The sequence below is a fragment of the Lepidochelys kempii genome, chromosome 2, assembly GCF_965140285.1.
Source record: "Lepidochelys kempii isolate rLepKem1 chromosome 2, rLepKem1.hap1, whole genome shotgun sequence".
NCBI classification, from domain to species: domain Eukaryota; kingdom Metazoa; phylum Chordata; order Testudines; family Cheloniidae; genus Lepidochelys; species Lepidochelys kempii.
The window spans coordinates 236637122-236655800 of NC_136381.1; the positions used below are offsets into that span (position 1 = coordinate 236637122).

At 42.0% G+C, this 18679-nt stretch overlaps 1 protein-coding gene across 1 annotated transcript in view; it reads left to right on the top strand.

Annotated features, from left to right (window-relative positions):
- Window positions 1-18679, top strand: part of MYO3A (myosin IIIA) — a 194088-nt gene that overhangs the window by 53563 nt on the left and 121846 nt on the right. Inside the window, exons 3-4 of the mRNA XM_073334312.2 lie at window positions 9302-9406; window positions 10836-10935. Of these exons, the coding sequence (XP_073190413.2) occupies window positions 9302-9406; window positions 10836-10935 (205 nt within the window). The remainder of the gene's footprint in view (window positions 1-9301; window positions 9407-10835; window positions 10936-18679) is intronic.

The window sequence follows — 18679 nt, forward strand, 5'->3', positions numbered from 1 at the left end:
CCCCAAGGAGCTGCAGACTACTGTGGAAGATCTGCCATTTGAAGGACCTAAAGTATTTGCCAAGCACATTGAATCCCTTCATTCATTGAAGGATTCCAGAGCTACTCTGCATTTACTCATCATCTATACGCCAGCACCAAAGAGAAGACAGGGTTGATATCAGCCTATCCCAAAATCTCAACCTCCTCATTTCACCCCTTAATGGCATTATGATCCACAATGCAGGTGAGAGAGACCTCCTCCCAAATGCAGACATACATCAACGCAGGCAACTACACCTCACCCATCCACCTTCAAACAACAACAAAGTTGTGAGATGACTCCCACTGGTCCAGATGCCACAACCATCCAGATTACTACGTCAGTTTGGCGACCATTTGACCCCCTTCTATCAGATATGGTGACAAATCACCCCCAACAAGCGGGTGTTAAGAAATTGCCAGAAATAGGTATTCAATTCTGTTTCTCTCTCTCTCATCTACCCACCTCTCCCTTTCCAGTCCCTCTTCAGGGACCCTTCCCGTGAACAGCATCTGTGAGAAAAAATAAACCATCTTCAGCAACTGGAAGCCATAGAACTGGTCCCATTCCAACACAGAGGGAAAAGTTTTTACTCCCATTTTTTTCTAATCCAAAAGAAGTCCGGCAGGTGGACACCTATCATAGACTTGAGGAACCTCAACAAAGTTGTCAAACTACAATGATTCAAAATGGTCATGTTATTAACAATAATCCTGACAATGAAACAGAGGGACTCGTTCTCGGCCCTCGACCTCAAAGACATGTACTTCCATATCACCATATACCCTTTCCACAGGCAATTCCTCAAATTTGTCCTGAGGTCCGACCATTACCAGTACAAGGTACGACCCTTTGGCCTCTCTACAGTGCCCAGAGTATTTTCCAAAGTCCATGCAGTGGTGGTGTACCTCTGTAGATGATAATATAATGTTCCCATACCTAGACAACTGCCTACTCAAGGCTCTGTCCAGAGTCAACACATTCGAAGCTGTAAGAACAACAATGGACCTTTTCTTGAAACTCAGCCTCCAGATAAACATGCAAAAATCTACACTGAAACCAGTCCAATGTCTGGAGTTTATTGGTGCCTGACAGAGCCTCCTCACTGCTCACAGACTTTCTGCAAGAATCAGTCTCATCTCCACCATGAGAACCAGCCCACAGATCTCCACCAGAACTTATCTACAGTTGCTCAGTCATATGGCAGCAGCCACATTGATCTGTCTCCAGGGATGGCTATGAACAGTGTATGTACCCCACAGGCACAGCCTGAAAGTAACTTCGTTTGTTCCCACTCAAGGTCAAGGACTCATTAGACTGGTGTAAACAATCCCAAAATGTCTGCATGGGAGTTTCCTTCCTCCAACCACCACTATCCTTGATACTGACAACCAACACCTCCCTACTTGTTTGGGGAGCTCATCTACAGACCCACACAGTGCAAGGAAAGTGGTTCTCACCGGAGTCCGCATTACACATCAAATTACATGGAATTACATGCAGTCTGCAATGCATACCTACACTTTCTACCAATAGTCAAACAAAAGACCATAAGAGTAATGATGGACAACATCGCCTGCATGTCTTATATTAACAGACAAGGGAGAGCAAGGTCCCAATCGCTATGCACAGAAGCACTAAAATTCTGTTTTAAAAAAAAACAACTGTTCAATAACTTCTCTCTTAACCAAAGTGCACTTGCAGTTTTGTAGTTTGGGTTAGTGGACAAAGTCTGGCAGTGGCCTGCTTGGAACTCTGGTCTAAAGGACAGCTGGCACACAATTACAGAAATCGTGATAATGGTGCACAGCCGACCAGAATTGGGAAGGTCACTTTAGGACTCCTGAAGGACCTCTCCCCTCTTTTTAGGAAGAGCCCTTTGAAAGCTGCTCACTATGTCAGAAGTCGGAGCTAATCAAGCAAGAACAGTCTGTAGACAGCAACAGCTCAAAGATAGTGTCCCTTAACTGATTCCTGCTTCTAGACTATGCTACCTGAATTGTATCATGATTGGATTACTCTTGTCTGCCAAATACTGACAGCATGTTTGTGACTGTACAAGACCATTGACAATCCATGCTATGAAAAGCTTAGTCTAGGAGGGGCATAGAAAGTGTGAGGCTAAACCAATAAAAGGAAGTATTTTTTTCACACAACACAGTCAGTCTGTGGAACTCTTTGCCAGAGGATGTTGTGAAGGCCAAGACTATAACAGGGTTCAAAAAAACTAGATAAGTTAATGGAGGGTAGGTCTATCAATGGCTATTAGCCAGGATGGGCAGCGATGGTGTCCCTAGCCTCTGTTTGCCAGAAGCTGGGAATGGGTGACACAGGATGGATCACTTGATGATTACTGTTCTGTTCATACCCTGTGGGGCGCCTGGCATTGACCACCGTCGGAAGGCAGGATACTGGGCTAGATGGACCTTTGGTGTGGCTAATTAGGGCCATTCTTATGTGGAACTAGTGTATTCAGTGTGGCAACACCTCTGCCACATACCTACCTGGACACCAGAACACCACCGTAGGTTCACTGAGCAGGCAGTTCTCACAAGACCATGAGCAGGATTTGGACACATCAGCCCGAGAACACATACTCAGCCACAGGGAATTCCCAAACATAGATCTGTTTGCCACACCCAAAAGAGCCAAATGCCCACAATTCTGCTCAAGAGCAGGTCTGGGAGATTCATTCCTCGTTATATCAGATGCATCTCTCCTTTATGCCTTTCCACCCTTTCCCTTACTATTCAAAGTGCTTCACCAGGGGCAGGTGGAATGAGCCAGTCATTCTCAGTCCCAACATGGCCATGCCAGATATGTATCCTTACCTTGTATACATGGTGGTCAGTCCATCAGTCACCCTGCAGTTGAATCAATATTCCTCTCACAGGACATAGGCAAAATTCTCCATCCAAATCTAGAACTCCTCCATATGAAGGCATGGCCCTTCGTGGTTCCAGGATACAGAGATGACCTGTTCAGAAAAGGTAAGAGATTCTTTTAAATAGAAAATGTTCAACAACTTGCTATGCTAATGTGCATAAATAGAAAAGATTCCAGACTTGGTGTGACACCAAACATGTCTCAGCAATGAGCGCTCCTTTTCCACTCATTCTGGATTACATTCTAGAATTTACAAAAAGAAAAGGAGTACTTGTGGCACCTTAGAGACTAACCAATTTATTTGAGCATGAGCTTTCGTCAGCTACAGCTCACTTCATCGGATGCATACTGTGGAAACTGCAGAAGACATTATATACACAGAGACCATGAAACAATACCTCCTCCCACCCCACTCTCCTGCTGGTAATAGCTTATCCAAAGTGACCACTCTCCTTACAATGTCTATGAAAATCAAGTTGGGCCATTTCCAGCACAAATCCAGGTTTTCTCACCCTCTGCCCCCCCCCCCCACCCACAACTCACTCTCCTGCTGGTAATAGCCCATCCAAAGTGACCACTCTCTTTACAATGTGTATGATAATCAAGGTGGGCCATTTCCAGCACAAATCCAGGTTTTCTCCCCCCCCACACACACACAAACCCACTCTCCTGCTGGTAATAGCTTATCTAAAGTGACCACCCTCCTTACAATGTGTATGATAATCAAGGTGGGCCATTTCCAGCATAAATCCAAGTTTAACCAGAACGTCTGGGGGGGGAGGGGAGGGGATAGGAAAAAACAAGGGGAAATAGGCTACCTTGCATAATGACTTAGCCACTCCCAGTCTCTATTTAAGCCTAAATTAATAGTATCCAATTTGCAAATGAATTCTAATTCAGCAGTTTCTCTCTGGAGTCTGGATTTGAAGTTTTTTTGTTTTAAGATAGCGACCTTCATGTCTGTAATTGCGTGACCAGAGAGATTGAAGTGTTCTCCGACTGGTTTATGAATGTTATAATTCTATAATTCTAGAATTTAAGAGATCAGAGCTATTTACAAGCTCCTTTCATGTACCTCTGGCTGCCATTACTGCATTCCACTCCAAGATAGAAGATCATTTGATACTTACCCTCCGAATAGCAAAAATATTCCTTAAGCACCTACAAAACCTTTACCCCAAAATATGCGACTTTACTCCACCTTGTGATCCTAGCCTAGTTTTGCACTGTCTCAACAGCCCTCAGTGAACCTATCCATGAAAACGGCGTTTCTCGTCACCATCATATCCACCTGACAGGTAGCAAAAATAGGTTCTGTTGTGTACAGAAGGTACACTGTCTCTTACAAAGATAAGGTCATGTTATGACCACAACCAAAGTTCTTACCCAGGGTACCATCCTCTTTCCATCTAAGCCAACCTGTCCACCTTCCCTCCTCCTTCCCCAAACCACCTGGCAACCAGCATGAAGCCACACTATGCACCTTGGATGTCAGATGAGCACTAACTTTTTATCTCAACAGAACTAAATCATTCAGACAGTAGCCACGCTTCTTCCTCTCTGTTGCTGAAAGATCGCAGGGATCGGCCATATCCAAACACGTGTCAAAATGGATCTTGGACTGCATACACCTTTACTACCAATGACCCAAACTTCAACCCCCAGCTGGAACTCGGATGCATTCCACTCACTCAGTGTCCACCTCGATAGCCTTTCTAAACAATGTACCAATTACTGATACATTTGTAAGGTGGCATCCACGAACACCTTTAGTCAACATTATGTGATCATCTACTGTGTGGCATTAGATGCCCTACTAGGACGCACTGTCCTATCCTCCTTAGTAGATGTCACTCCAAAGCTCTAGATTTACAACTAGGGGCACTGCTCTACAGTCATGTACAGTGGCACACCCACAGGGACACACATCTCAAAGAATCTGAGTTACTGCACAGGGCTAGTAACCTTCTCGTTTCATTGAGAGAATCTCATAGGATGAAGTTCACCACAGGGCAGAGGGTCCAAGGCCTTGTGCAGTACTTAAAAGCTATATTTGAAGTTCAAGTCTTGCCAAAGACCATATAAAATTTCTTCACTAACATCTGAAATTTACTTCTCTGCAAGGACCAGCTTGTGGCATAGGCACCACGTAAGCCCTTGAAACAAGGGCTTAATTGAGACTTAAGTGGTGGATAAGATTTGTGCTGTCTGCACAGAATTTTGGACATGGGTGAATTTCATTTGTAGGCATCATGACTTTCAGGGACATAGTTCAAAAAGTGGCATTAAGGTGTAGACTTGGGTAGTACAGCAACCTTAATTCAATATTTTCCCATCTGAGTCTTAGTATTGTCTTATAGTTAAGATAAATATATATTCAACATTGCTAGTTTACCTTGACAGCTTCATCAAGGGGGAAAATAACCACCTACCATTTGATCTCTACTTAGCAGCATGGTGGCAAAGCAGCAAGGAGCTGCTAAGCCAGTAAAAATAGGCAATAGAAATAGAAAATGAGATTGGGAGATGTATTTTGCCCATGAGGTCTTCTGTGGGCTGTGTAAAAATAGAGCAAGGTTAATACTAACCTGATTTCCCCTCCCACCCCGCCCCCCCCAGCTCAGAGAAGAGCATGTGGCTAAAATGTCTCCTCTAATCTCACTTTCTGTTTCTAGCTTGTATTTTAATAATATTTTTCCTTTTTCAACAGCCTACATTGTAACACTTCTCCAGTTTTCTTTTGGCATTCCTGCATCCCAACTGTCGGGAAAAAAGGGTCTAAATGTTATAGAGAAAAACAAAATGAATTTTGGCTTGCATGTCCGTATATTTAATGGTTATAAGATTGAGGCATTTGGATCTTCAAGCCTTAAAATTAAATCTCCCTCAGTAAGATTAAGATTCATTATTGAACTTCCATTGAACTTCAAGTGCACTCTGTATTTCAGTTCAAAACTTGTTTACATGCCCCTTTTTACATTCTCCCAGGCTGTCCCCTGATTCACCAAATAGTAAAATCATTGCAATTGCACACTACTTCATATTACCTGGTCCTCCTCTGAGTTGTTAACTTATAATGGGAAAAGTGAAATGAAACAGAGTTAACAGAAGCAGCATAGCTGAGAAAGTATTAAAAAACCCTGCTAATCTCCCAGCTATTTGAATGTGAGTTTTACGTCACTACATAAAGACTGACCCAGATGTATTGACAGGTTTCAGAGTAACAGCCGTGTTAGTCTGTATTCGCAAAAAGAAAAGGAGTACTTGTGGCACCTTAGAGACTAACCAATTTATTTGAGCATGAGCTTTCATCAGCTACAGGTCACTTCATCGGATGCATACTGTGGAAAGTGTAGAAGATCTTTTTATACCACACAAAGCATGAAAAAATACCTCCCCCCACCCCACTCTCCTGCTGGTAATAGCTTATCTAAAGTGATCACTCTCCTTACAATGTGTATGATAATCAAGTTGGGCCATTTCCAGCACAAATCCAGGTTTTCTCCCCCCCCCCCCCCCCCCCAATGCACACACACACAAACCCACTCTCCTGCTGGTAATAGCTTATCTAAAGTGACCACTCTCCTTACAATGTGTATGATAATCAAGGTGGGCCATTTCCAGCACAAATCCAGGGTTTAACAAGAACGTCTGGGGTGGGGGGGGCACCTTGATTATCATACACATTGTAAAGAGAGTGGTCACTTTAGAAAAGGTATTACCAGCAGGAGAGTGGATTTGTGTTGGGGGGGTGGAGAAAACCTGGATTTGTGCTGGAAATGGCCCCACTTGATTATCATACAGATTGTAAGGAGAGTGATCACTTTAGATATGCTATTACCAGCAGGAGAGTGGGGTGGTATTTTTTCATGCTTTGTGTGTATAAAAAGATCTTCTACACTTTCCACAGTATGCATCCGATGAAGTGAGCTGTAGCTCACAAAAGCTTATGCTCAAATAAATTGGTTAGTCTCTAAGGTGCCACAAGTACTCCTTTTCTTTTTCCAGATGTATTGAGTATTCCTTCCCCCCCCCCCCGTGGAACAGTGTATTTCTCACCAGATGACCAAATCAGAGAACATTTTCTTTGACCAGAAAGACTGGCAAATAACCAACCCTTTCAATCAAGACCATGCTACACAAAAAAAGAAAAGGAGTATAGTCTCTAAGGTGCCACAAGTACTCCTTTTCTTTTTGCGAATACAGACTAACACGGCTGTTCCTCTGAAACCTGTCACAAAAAAAGAGACGTCTTTATCAGAAGCAGAAAATAACTTGTTTTGTTTGTTTTTGCTTCCATGTCTAGTATTTGATAAAGGAACAGCTTGTTTATTTAATTTATTAAATAAATGTTCTGCCACCTAACGCTTAGAGCCAAATACAGATGTAGTGTTAACAGTGCAACTCCATTGAATTAAACAAAGTTGCTCTCATTTACATCAGGTCTGACTGTCCATCTGTACAATTAGTGTTACAAAAGTGAAAGTAGAGGTTCCTGGAGCCCAGGAGAAATTAATAGTGCTTCCAAAAAAGGAAAAGCTGGTGAAAAACGGAGGCCATAAAGGTTTAAGATTTTTGGGCTCAATCCTTCAAGGTGCTGGGGATTCTGAACCCAATCCAGCAAAGCACTTAAGCACATGCTTAACTTTCAGCATGTGACTAGTCTCATTCTGTTGACTTCAATGCAACAACACACACTCTTAAAGTTAAGGATGGGATTAAATGTTTGTCAGGACTGTTGCCATAATGGTCAGCACCCTGCAGGGTTGAGCCCTATATTACCTGAATATAGAAAGCTCTTACAGCAAGACTTTGATACTGGGTAGTGCCCATTTAGGTGTTTGGTTGCATTAACTGTACACATAGAAATAATTACAGTAGGTAAAGAGGTTAGTGTTTAAAAACAGCCATTTAAACAAAAACCAAACAGTTTCTTCCTTAAGATGCAAATCTTTTATTAGTGCATTTTTTGCCTAGAAAAAACACCAGGGTGTCACAGGGTTCTTAGGACAGAAGAACATAGATAAAATAGATAGGTATCTGACATCTGCAATTCTTGAGTTGAAAGGTTTTATTGAAAACCAGTGTACTTGATTTGAATAGGCTACAGGATCTATAGTCAAATGGAATTACTACTGTATGTTATGTTCATGTAATCTTATCGTTTTACACTTTATTATGGGAAACTACTGAGCCTATACTGCGTAATGCCTACAACATAGTTCATTGTTTTATCAGAGTATTCTACTTTTTGGAAGAGAAAATGTACATGCAAGTTTGACATCATTGTGAATGTTTTAAAAGTGCTGACAGTACTGACTAAATCTTCCCATGTACATAATTGCTGCAGGCAGACTGGATTATAAAAATTACACCATGGATTTATCCTAATGAAGAGTTTTAAGTGACTAAAGTGAACATGTGAAATATTGTAGCCTCAATCAATCAGCTCATATTGTGCATTACACTAAGTCACTAAAAGACCTACATTTTGAAAAGTAGATTGTCTTCTAGGCTTCTCTGCATCTAAATTGTTTTTCTTTTGGAGACATAACTGCAATGTACAACTAGTTCCAGGGTCCAAGAAATATAAAGACGGATTGTTGAGGTCCAAATGGCATTTTAGATACCGTGTAGTAGAGGGGCTGTTGGGAGCTGGTTATGGAGCCCTAACCCAGAGCCACTTGGTCCTGGTGCAAGGTAGCAGCTCCCCTGCATCTCTAAGGCATGTGTTACTTGGTAATGTCCCTGAGGAATCTTATGTCGGTGGAAGATCAGGCATTGAAGAGCTGCATTCCACTGTGCCCCAGTAATCCCCCCAGTATGCCCCGACATACTGCTTCCTCTTCTTGTATCAGCATCTGGGGAGACAGCTGATGTAGATGGCAGCTAAAACAGCAGCAGATTTCTCTATACAGGGGAAATTCTCCACTGGCTGTCTCCAGCTGTCTTAAATCCATTTTGCACAGTGTATGTGGTGCCAAGTGTACTGAAGGAGACGTGAGAATCCAAGTCATAATTATCTGTAGCACTGATACCCTTGCATTTGATGAGCATTAGGAGCTATCAAAATGTCTCCACAAAATGTCTCTTTAAAAGCACGACAGTAATTTTAGCTTCAGAAGAAAGTTGACATCTAGATAAAAAATTAGAGAGATAAGATGTTGTATGTGTATTTGTAGGAAGAGAGGAGACAGATGCAGAAAGAGGGAACAATGTTGGGTATAAAATGTAAAGACAATTGTTTGAGTAGATATTATGAGCACTAAATACATTTCATTGCTAGGTTATCAGCTTAGTAGGATCATGTGTAGGTATGAAAATGGAATCTACTGAAAACTAGAATCGATATGATCACTTCTCTCCTTTAATTTCCATCATGATCTTTTTATAGCTATGCAATGGAGGATCTGTGACTGATCTGGTGAAAGGATTTTTGAAGAGAGGTGAAAGGATGGACGAACTTGAAATTGCTTATATTTTACATGAAGCTCTTATGGTAAGATTAAAAACAGTCAATGAATGGACAGTCCAGTTGACAGCCTGAGATATTCTTTGAATAAACTTTGTCTACACTGCCCCACAGTTTGGATTCTGCAGGGGTGCAATAGCAGTGTTCATCAAATTACAGCTCTGCTGTAATTCCCCTGTGTGGAAGCGGAGGGCACAAACTTAAAGGCTCCTAGTTCACATTACTGTAAATCCTGTTTGAAGAGTGCTATTTACCATGAACTAGGAACCTTTGCGTTTGTACCCTCAGCATCCACATGGGGGGTGCACTTTGGTGCACTCTATTGTTCATATCCCTGTAGTCCAAACTGTGGGGCAACGCAGAAAAGCCCTTAATTTTTTTCAACAAATGAATATATATATTCCATTTTAAAAGCATGATGTACAGGTCAGGGATTTTTTTAATAAACATTTTTTTCACTGGAAAATGCTGATTTATTGAAAATGAACTTCTTTATGGGAAAGGGTTGGCTTTCACAAATTTTTCAACTTAAAAAAAATCTTGGGAGAAAAATACTTTGAAATTGTCAAAATGTTTTGTTTCAACATTTTCTAAACAAAAAATTTTGGATTTCCTGTTTGAAATGACTTATTGTGAAATTTAACTTAATTATAGTAAAAATATGTTTTGGAAAAATGGTAGAAATTGAAACAAAGATTTCAAAATTATCAAAACAAAATGTTTTCTTTTTTCTTCAGGTCAGATTTTCAGTTTGCCAAAATTTTCTAGATTGACTTTCCCCCCAAATTGGGGGGAGAGATGATTTTTTTTTTTTGATATCTCAAAAATGTTGATGGGATGGGAAAGCCATTTATAACCTGATTCTAGTGCAACATACCAAAAATACTGTTCTGTGTCTCTTGTTGTGGGGCAGCATCTATTTTGTAATTAAATAATGTACAACAAATTGAAATCTCTCAAAAGAAAAATCACTGTAGCTGATCAAAACAAAATATCTTTATCCTTGCTATTTAATTAGAGTTTGAGTTTCTGCACTGAAACTATTATTAGACCTTAGAACTTTTCTTTGTTTTTCTGTTTTAATGGTCCAATATATAACCAAGATTAATAATGCCTCTTTATTTCTGTCATCATACAACTTATCTACCAGAAAAGGAAGTCACTAAAAGTCCGTTTATCCCACATTGTTGGTTGATAGTTGACTCAGTGTTCTTTGAATAAGAATAGCATTTCTAGAGGGTTTGTACCAAAAATGCTAGGAGAAGTAGAAATCAGAATCAAAATACACTGACTATGTAAGTGTCCATATATTAGAAAATGAAATGGTAGTTCATTTTTGGACTTGGAGGCTGTTCTCATTTTGAAACTAAGTTTAGAAAGAGAGAAAAAACATAGCACAAAAATATCAGCAAAGTTAATACACAGAATGTGAATGGATTTATAACTTATTTTTCAGGGGCTTCAGCATTTGCATGAAAACAAAACCATCCACCGTGATGTAAAAGGAAATAATATCCTATTGACCACTGAAGGAGGAGTTAAACTTGTGGATTTTGGTATGTTATGTTTTTACAGACAAAGTTGTAACTTTAAAACATGGTGGGGAGACGTGTAAAAGTTAACAGTTAAGAACAGCTCATTTAATGTTTTGATTTAGATTTGGACTACTCGTTTTAAAAAAAATCAACTTAACTGGTTTGAAATTAGATAATATAAAGGAACACAAATTATTCATGGATACAGAATATCACTAACTATGGTCTTGGCAACTAGTTTACTAACAGTGTTTAGATAGTCCAGAGGTGGGCACTACGGCCCACAGGCCACATCCGGCCCACGGGACTGTCCTGCCTGGCCCTTGAGCTCCTGGCCAGGGAGGCTAGCCCCAGGCCCCTCCCCCCACAGTCACGCCACCGCGTGGGCAGCGCGACTGGCTCTGTTTGAGCAGCGGGGCTGCGAGCTCCTGCTGCTCTGAGCGGCATGGTGGGGTGGGGGGGTTGGATAAGGGGCAGGGGGTCCTGGGGGCAGACAGGGAGCAGGGGGCAGTTGGATGAGGCGGAGGTTATGGGGGGGGGTAGGCAGTAGACGGGGAATAGGGAGGATTGGATAGGGCATGGAAGACCCGGGGGGGCCTGTCAGGGAGCAGGGGTATGGATAGGCGTCGGGGGCGTTGGATAGAGGGTGGCATCCAGGGGGGTGTTTTGGGGCCGGGGGTCCTAAAAGGGGGCGGTCAGGGGACAAGGAGCAAGGGGGGTTGGATGGGTCGGGTGTTCTGAGGGGAGCAGTCAGAACACGGGAAGTGGGAGGGGGCAGATAGGGGGCAGGGGCCAGGCTGTTTGGGGAGGCACAGCCTTCCCTACCTGGCCTTCCCTACAGTTTCGCACCCTGATGTGGCCCTCGGGCCAAAAAGTTTGCCCACCCCTGAGTTAGTCTGATTTAGATTGTAGTTAGTACATGGAGTCTGGAATGACCTCATGCTAGTTCAAAGAAGTAAGGGATGCACAACCTTAACGCTGTATGTCATAGGGCCATAAAGGATATTGTGGAGAATAAGGAAGTTCTTCCCAGAGAATCCAGCCCAATGAGTTTAGCCATTGATTTCAATAGGAGCTGGATCAAGCCCTGAATGATATTCTCCCTTTCTTAATGAAAGGTTCATTTCATTTGAACAGAATGCAGAATTAGATTTATGGTGGTCAACATTTATCCCACTTTTAGTGAATGAAATTTATCAGTGTGGACAATGAGGGAGTTCTGTATGGGTGTGTGTATATATGTGTATATAAATAACCTGTGATTTCAGCTTACCTGTGTGGTATTATCCTGTCTGGCTGCACAGAATTAAATCAAAGAGCAAGGAATCTTCCCACCCCCCCTTTTAGGCCTGTGTCAGAGCCTGTCACAATTGAAGTCCTTGTGCTCCAGGGAACGTAGGAACAGCACCCTCTGCCCAAGGCATGGAGGGGTAGGGAGAAAGTGGATCCAGGGCCCAGTTGCCTCTCTACATCAGCTTGAAGATTGATGCAGGCCACGTGGGCAGGTAAGGGGGGTGAGGGAGAAGGAGGGAGAGGAGCAAATTACTTTCCTGAAGGATGGTGCAGACTCTGCAGTCCCCCTGTGCACCAGGTTGGTGAGGGAACGATCTCTCCATGAGCTTCCCATGGGGCTCTTTGTCTGATTACGTAAACAGGCAGAGAAAACCAGTGATTGAGAGATGAGCCAATGAAAGACATTATGGAACATAATTCCAGAGAAGAGTACATTATCATTCTGAATTACATATATGATTATATAATAGCCTAAGTTACACTTTCTTCGAGTTAGAACATAGGTTTTTTTTTTCTTAAATAGCTCTCTGTGTTAGTAGGGGTCACAAACAATAACTGCTAAACATTAACAACTTAATTGGCCTTTAATAGCAGAAGTGGCTTTCTTTCCTTTGTGCCTTTTGTACTCCTGAAACTTGTAGTACATAATGCTGTACTGTCATCTGAAATTGCCAGCAAGTTAAGGAAGTATGGGCTGGATGAATGGACTATAAGGTGGGTAGAAAGCTGGCTAGATTGTCGGGCTCAACCGGTAGTGATCAATGGCTCCATGTCTAGCTGGCAGCCGGTATCAAGCGGAGTGCCCCAAGGGTTGGTCCTGGGGCCGGTTTTGTTCAATATCTTCATTAATGATCTGGAGGATGGTGTGGATTGCACTCTCAGCAAGTTTGCAGATGACACTAAACTGAGAGGAGAGGTAGATATGCTGGAGGGTAGGGATAGGATACAGAGGGACCTAGACAAATTAGAGGATTGGGCCAAAAGAAATCTGATGAGGTTCAACAAGGACAAGTGCGGAGTCCTGCACTTAGGACGGAAGAATCCCATGCACTGCTACAGACTAGAGACCGAATGGCTAGGCAGCAGTTCTGCAGAAAAAGACCTAGGGGATACAGTGGACGAGAAGCTGGATATGAGTCAACAGTGTGTCCTTGTTGCCAAGAAGGCCAATGGCATTTTGGGCTGTATAAGTAAGGGCATTGCCAGCAGATCGAGGGACATGATCGTTCCCCTCTATTTGACATTGGTGAGGTCTTATCTGGAGTATTGTGTCCAGCTTTGGGCCCCACACTACAAGAAGATGTGAAAAAATTGGAAAGCGTCCAGTGGAGGGCAACAAAAATGATTAGGGGACTGGAACACATGACTTACGAGGAGAGGCTGAGGGAAGTGGGATTGTTTAGTCTGCCGAAGAGAAGAATGAGGGGGGATTTGATAGCTGCTTTCAACTACCTGAAAGGGGGTTCCAAAGAGGATGGATCTAGACTGTTCTCAGTGGTAGCAGGTGACATAACGAGGAGTAATGGTCTCAAGATGCAGTGGGGGAGGTTTAGGTTGGATATTAGGAAAAATTTTTTCACTAGGAGGGTGGTGAAACACTGGAATGCGTTACCTAGGGAGGTGGTGGAATCTCCTTCTGTCATAAATATAAAGAGAAGGGTAAACACCTTTAAATCCCTCCAGGCCAGAGGAGAAACCCTTTCACCTGTAAAAGGTTAAGAAGCTAAGACAACCTCGCTGACACCTGACCAAAATGACCAATGAGGAGACAAGATACTTTCAAAGCCGGGGCGGGAGAGGGGAAGCGTTCTCTCTGTCTGTGTGATGTTTTTGCTGGGACCAGAGCGGGAATGCAGGTCAGGACTCCTGTAAAGGGTTAATAAGCAATCTAGTTAGATATGCGTTAGATTCTGTTTTGTTTAAATGGCTGATAAAATAAGTTGTGCTGAATGGAATGTATATTCCTGCTTTTGTGTCTTTTTGTAACTTAAGGTTTTGCCTAGAGGGATTCTCTATGTTTTGAATCTGATTACCCTGTAAGGTATTTACCATCCTGATTTTACAGAGGTGATTCCTTTACTTTTTCTTCAATTCAAATTCTTCTTTTAAGAACCTGATTGCTTTTTCATTATTCTTAAGATCCCAGGGTTTGGGTCTGTGTTCACCTCTGCAAATTGGTGAGGATTTTTTATCAAGCCTTCCCCAGGAAAGGGGGTGTAGGGCTTTGGGGGATTTTGGGGGGAAAAGACGTTTCTAAGTGGGCTCTTTCCCTGTTATATTTGTTAGACGCTTGGTGGTGGCAGTAATAAAGTCCAGGGGCAAAAGGTAAAATAGTTTGTACCTTGGGGAAGTTTTAACCTAAGCTGGTAAAAATAAGCTTAGGGTTTTTTTCATGCAGGTCTCCACATCTGTACTCTAGAGTTCAGAGTGGGGAAGGAACCTTGACACCTTCCTTTGAGGTTTTTAAGATCAGGCTTGACAAAGCCCTGGCTGGGATGATTTAGTTGGGGATTGGTCCTGCTTTGAGCAGGGGGTTGGACTAGATGACCTCCTGAGGTCCCTTCCAACCCTGATAGTCTATGATTCTATTAAATTTGTTCTTTTGAGCATTAGTGCTGCCTTTTGAGAAGTATCACTTATTCTGGTGTATATTGAACACAAATTGCATATGCATATTGTATCATGGAACCCATTACCCTAGCATCTGAGCACCTCACAATCTAGAATATATTTACCCTAGCAACAACCCTGTCAGGTAGGGATGTACTATTAATCCAGTATTACAGATGGGAGACCCAAGCACAGACTATCAGAGGCATGAAGTTCTGGAACAACCTTCCAAGGGGAGAAGTGGAGGCAAAAAACCTAACTGGCTTCAAGACTGAGCTGGATATGTTTATGGAGGGGATGGAATGATGGGACTGCCTACGATGGCATGTGACCCATTGGCAATTACCAGTAGCAGAAATCCCCAACTGCTGGAGATGGGACACTAGATGGGGAGGGCTCTGAGCTACTACAGAGAATTCTTTCCCAGGCATCTGCCTGGTGGGTCTTGCCCACATACTCTAACTGATCTAACTGATCACCATATTTGGGGTTGGGTTGGAGTTTTCCCCTAGGGTGGAATGGCTGAGGCATGAGTCACTTGCAGGTTTAAATTAGAGTAAATGGTGGATTGTCTGTAACTTGAAGTCTTTAAATCAAGATCTGAGGTCTTCAGTAACTCAGCCAGAAGTGAGGGGTCTGTTACAGGAGTGGGTGGTGAGGTTCTGTGGCCTGCAGTGTGCCAGAGGTCAGACTAGATGAACACAATAGTCCCTTCTGGCCTTTGAGTCTATGAGACAGACTAAATGAGTTGCACAGGAAGTCTGTGGAAGAGTAAAGGATTGAACCTGGCACTCCTGAGATCCAGGCTGGCACCCTAACCACTAGACTAGCCTTCCTCTTTTTGCATGGCTATGAATAGGTATATTTTATGAGATGAGTCTGTTTTCTAGTGAATATATTCAGCTAATCAGTCTACTAGACTGTGTGAACTTTTCTAAAATTTGTTAAAAATTTTGTTTTTCTTAATTTTACTTAATTTGCCTTGTGATAAGCAATATGTTAATATGTACTTAATCTCAGAATATTATCACAGCAACATGCATAATGGGATTTTCGAAAGCTATGAGATGCCAAACATTCATTGAAATCTGTCAGCTCCAGCAGGCACCTAAGTACCTTTTAAAGAACTGGCTATTTGTCATCAAAATCTGTCTGGAACAACTGACAATACATTGTTACACCTCCATTTGCAATAAAAATCCACACGTTCATCCATATAGTGTAATTTTACTTAGAGCCTGATTTTTGTGGAGCACTTACTGACATGGACAACCACTTGTGAATAGTCCCACTGGATTCAAATTAGTGTGTGTGTGTGTGTGTGAAAATAAGGTTGTTTCACCCATATGCTAAGGGTTGGACAATTGGGTTGTTAATCTGGATTTAACAGGGGCACAAGGGCCTAGGCTTCCCCAGGTTTGCCAAAACCTGCGGCTTATAGACTAGATATTTCTTAGTATGAGCTGCTGTTTCCCAGAAAAACAAACTGTGCACATACATGAAAAAATATGTAATATTCCATTGTCTAGGAAGGTGCATTAATCAACCTTGTTATAACACTGATGCTTATCGAAGGTCATGCCCCATGCCGTCAGGTGGAGTCAAATCTTTACACAATGTGTAATTAGACTATGGAACTCACTGCCACAGGAAGTTGGTGGTGCTAAGAGTCTATCAAGATTCAAAAAGAGATTGAACATTTGTATGGATATCAAGAAAATCCTGAGTTATCATAATTAGGTATAAATATTGGAAGAGATATTAAACCTCATGATTCAAGGTTTAAGCCAACCTGTAACTATTAGAAACCAGGGCGAGAGCTATTGATGGGGGCAAATTATCCCATGTCTCCCTATTCTGCAGTTCTTGCACTTTCCCCTGAAGTAGCTGATACTGGACTAGATATACCTCAGATCTGATACATGGCAATTGCTATGTTCCTAAACCTCTCAATTCTCTCAGCCCAAGTATCAAAAATGTCTAATCACCTTAATATTTAGATATGCCTGAGGACACATAATCGCATAGTGAAAATTCTCTTAAACCTCTGCTGTGGATGAAGTGCAGAGGTGAAAGTAAGCTGGTATGGTCCGGTACGGCTTACTGGCAAGAGCCAGTACACAACTGACTGTACCAGCAGTGGGCAGCTTCCTTGGCCGGCTATTTAAAGGGCCCGGGTTGCTGGCAGCAGACGGAGCTCCGGGCCCTTTAAATCGCCACCAGAGCCCCGCTGCCAGAGCCCCAGGGTAGCAGCAGTGGCCTGGAGCCCCAGGCCCTTTAAATCGCTGCCCAAGCCCCGGGGCTCCCAGCTGTCGCCGCAGGTACCGCTACCATGGGGCTCCGGTGGTGATTTAAAGGGCCCAGGGCTCCCAACCGTCGCTACCGCAGCAGGAGCCTGGGCCCTTTAAATCTCAAGTTAAAGGGCCTGGGGATTTAAAGGTCCCACCACCTTCTGGTTGAGGACCCACCTCCCTGCTCAGGACTCCGGGGTACCAGTAAGTCCTTTAAGTTACTTTCACCCCGACAAAGTGGGTTCCAAGTGGAAGATATGGAGAGAAGGCAATACAGTCCAACTATTGTACATCTCCATAGCAAATAGATGGATGGAAACGTATAAAACTGTTCTGAGTCTAATATATAATATTTATTGCAAGAAAGGTTTGCCTCAAAGCAGTGGGACATGGGCAGCACTGACTAGTGGCTGAGTTATTACCTGCATATTCCTGAAATAGCTTTGCATTGCAATGCAAATGGCACATGTTAAGTGTGAAGGTAAAACATTTGTCTTAATTTTATACATTGCACTTTTAAAAAAAAAAATGATGAAATGTTTTTAAAGCAATTCCAAAGTAGTAACTTTATAGTTAAAAGTTTCATGAGAATGTCACCTGGCCTTGCATTCAGAATGACTACAATAATACCCTTTGTTTGATTTAGAATATAGGAAGCAGAGAGGTTTATGATGGATGCAAGTTAGCATGACTAAACCAGAGACTTATCCTGACTGTGACTCATCAGTGAGAAATTGAGTGGAGATATTTGAAATTGGCATTACTTTGATTAATACGTGAACCTTTCTTCGTAGTAGAATTAGAAGTTGCAGATATCCTTAGCTAGCTCAACTCTAATTTTAAAAATGTAATAAGATAATGATTTTTTTCAGAATAAGAAAGTAATCATTCTGTTCTCCAGATATTTGAAACAATCAAAGTAAAGAGCCATGCAAATCTAAACTTTGTTGACACTTCAAAATAGTCTTTTATTACTCTGAATTGTAAATTAATTGTCTTGCAACCTACCTCTAACCTGGTAAAAACATGTTTCTTTATATAGAATGTTGTGTGAGAGACTTTCTTTGGTAATGCATTGTTAGATTTAATCTCTTTTTACCATAGGTGAGATTGAAGACATTTTAGGTAGTATTAAATTAATGTATACATTAACTGGCCTGGCATTTTTTTGTTTGTAGGAAGGGTACATAATAATTTTCCACTGTATGCATCCGATGAAGTGAGCTGTAGCTCATGAAAGCTTATGCTCAAATAAATTGGTTAGTCTCTAAGGTGCCACAAGTACTCCTTTTCTTTTTGCGAATACAGACTAACACGGCTGTTACTCTGAAACCAATAATTCCTTTGACGTTTGTAACTCATTGACACTATACTGCTTCTTGCATTAAAGGCTTGAGCTTTATTAACATTTTTACCAGAAGTAGTAATCTATTAGTATAGTTGTATAAAAGCTAGGGATATATGGATGTGCTAGTTGTCATAGTTTGTTGGGTGATATTCACACCTCTTTTGTATCCAGAAATACAGGCCAAATTTTAAAAATTGAGTGCTTAAAATTAATCCATGTTTAG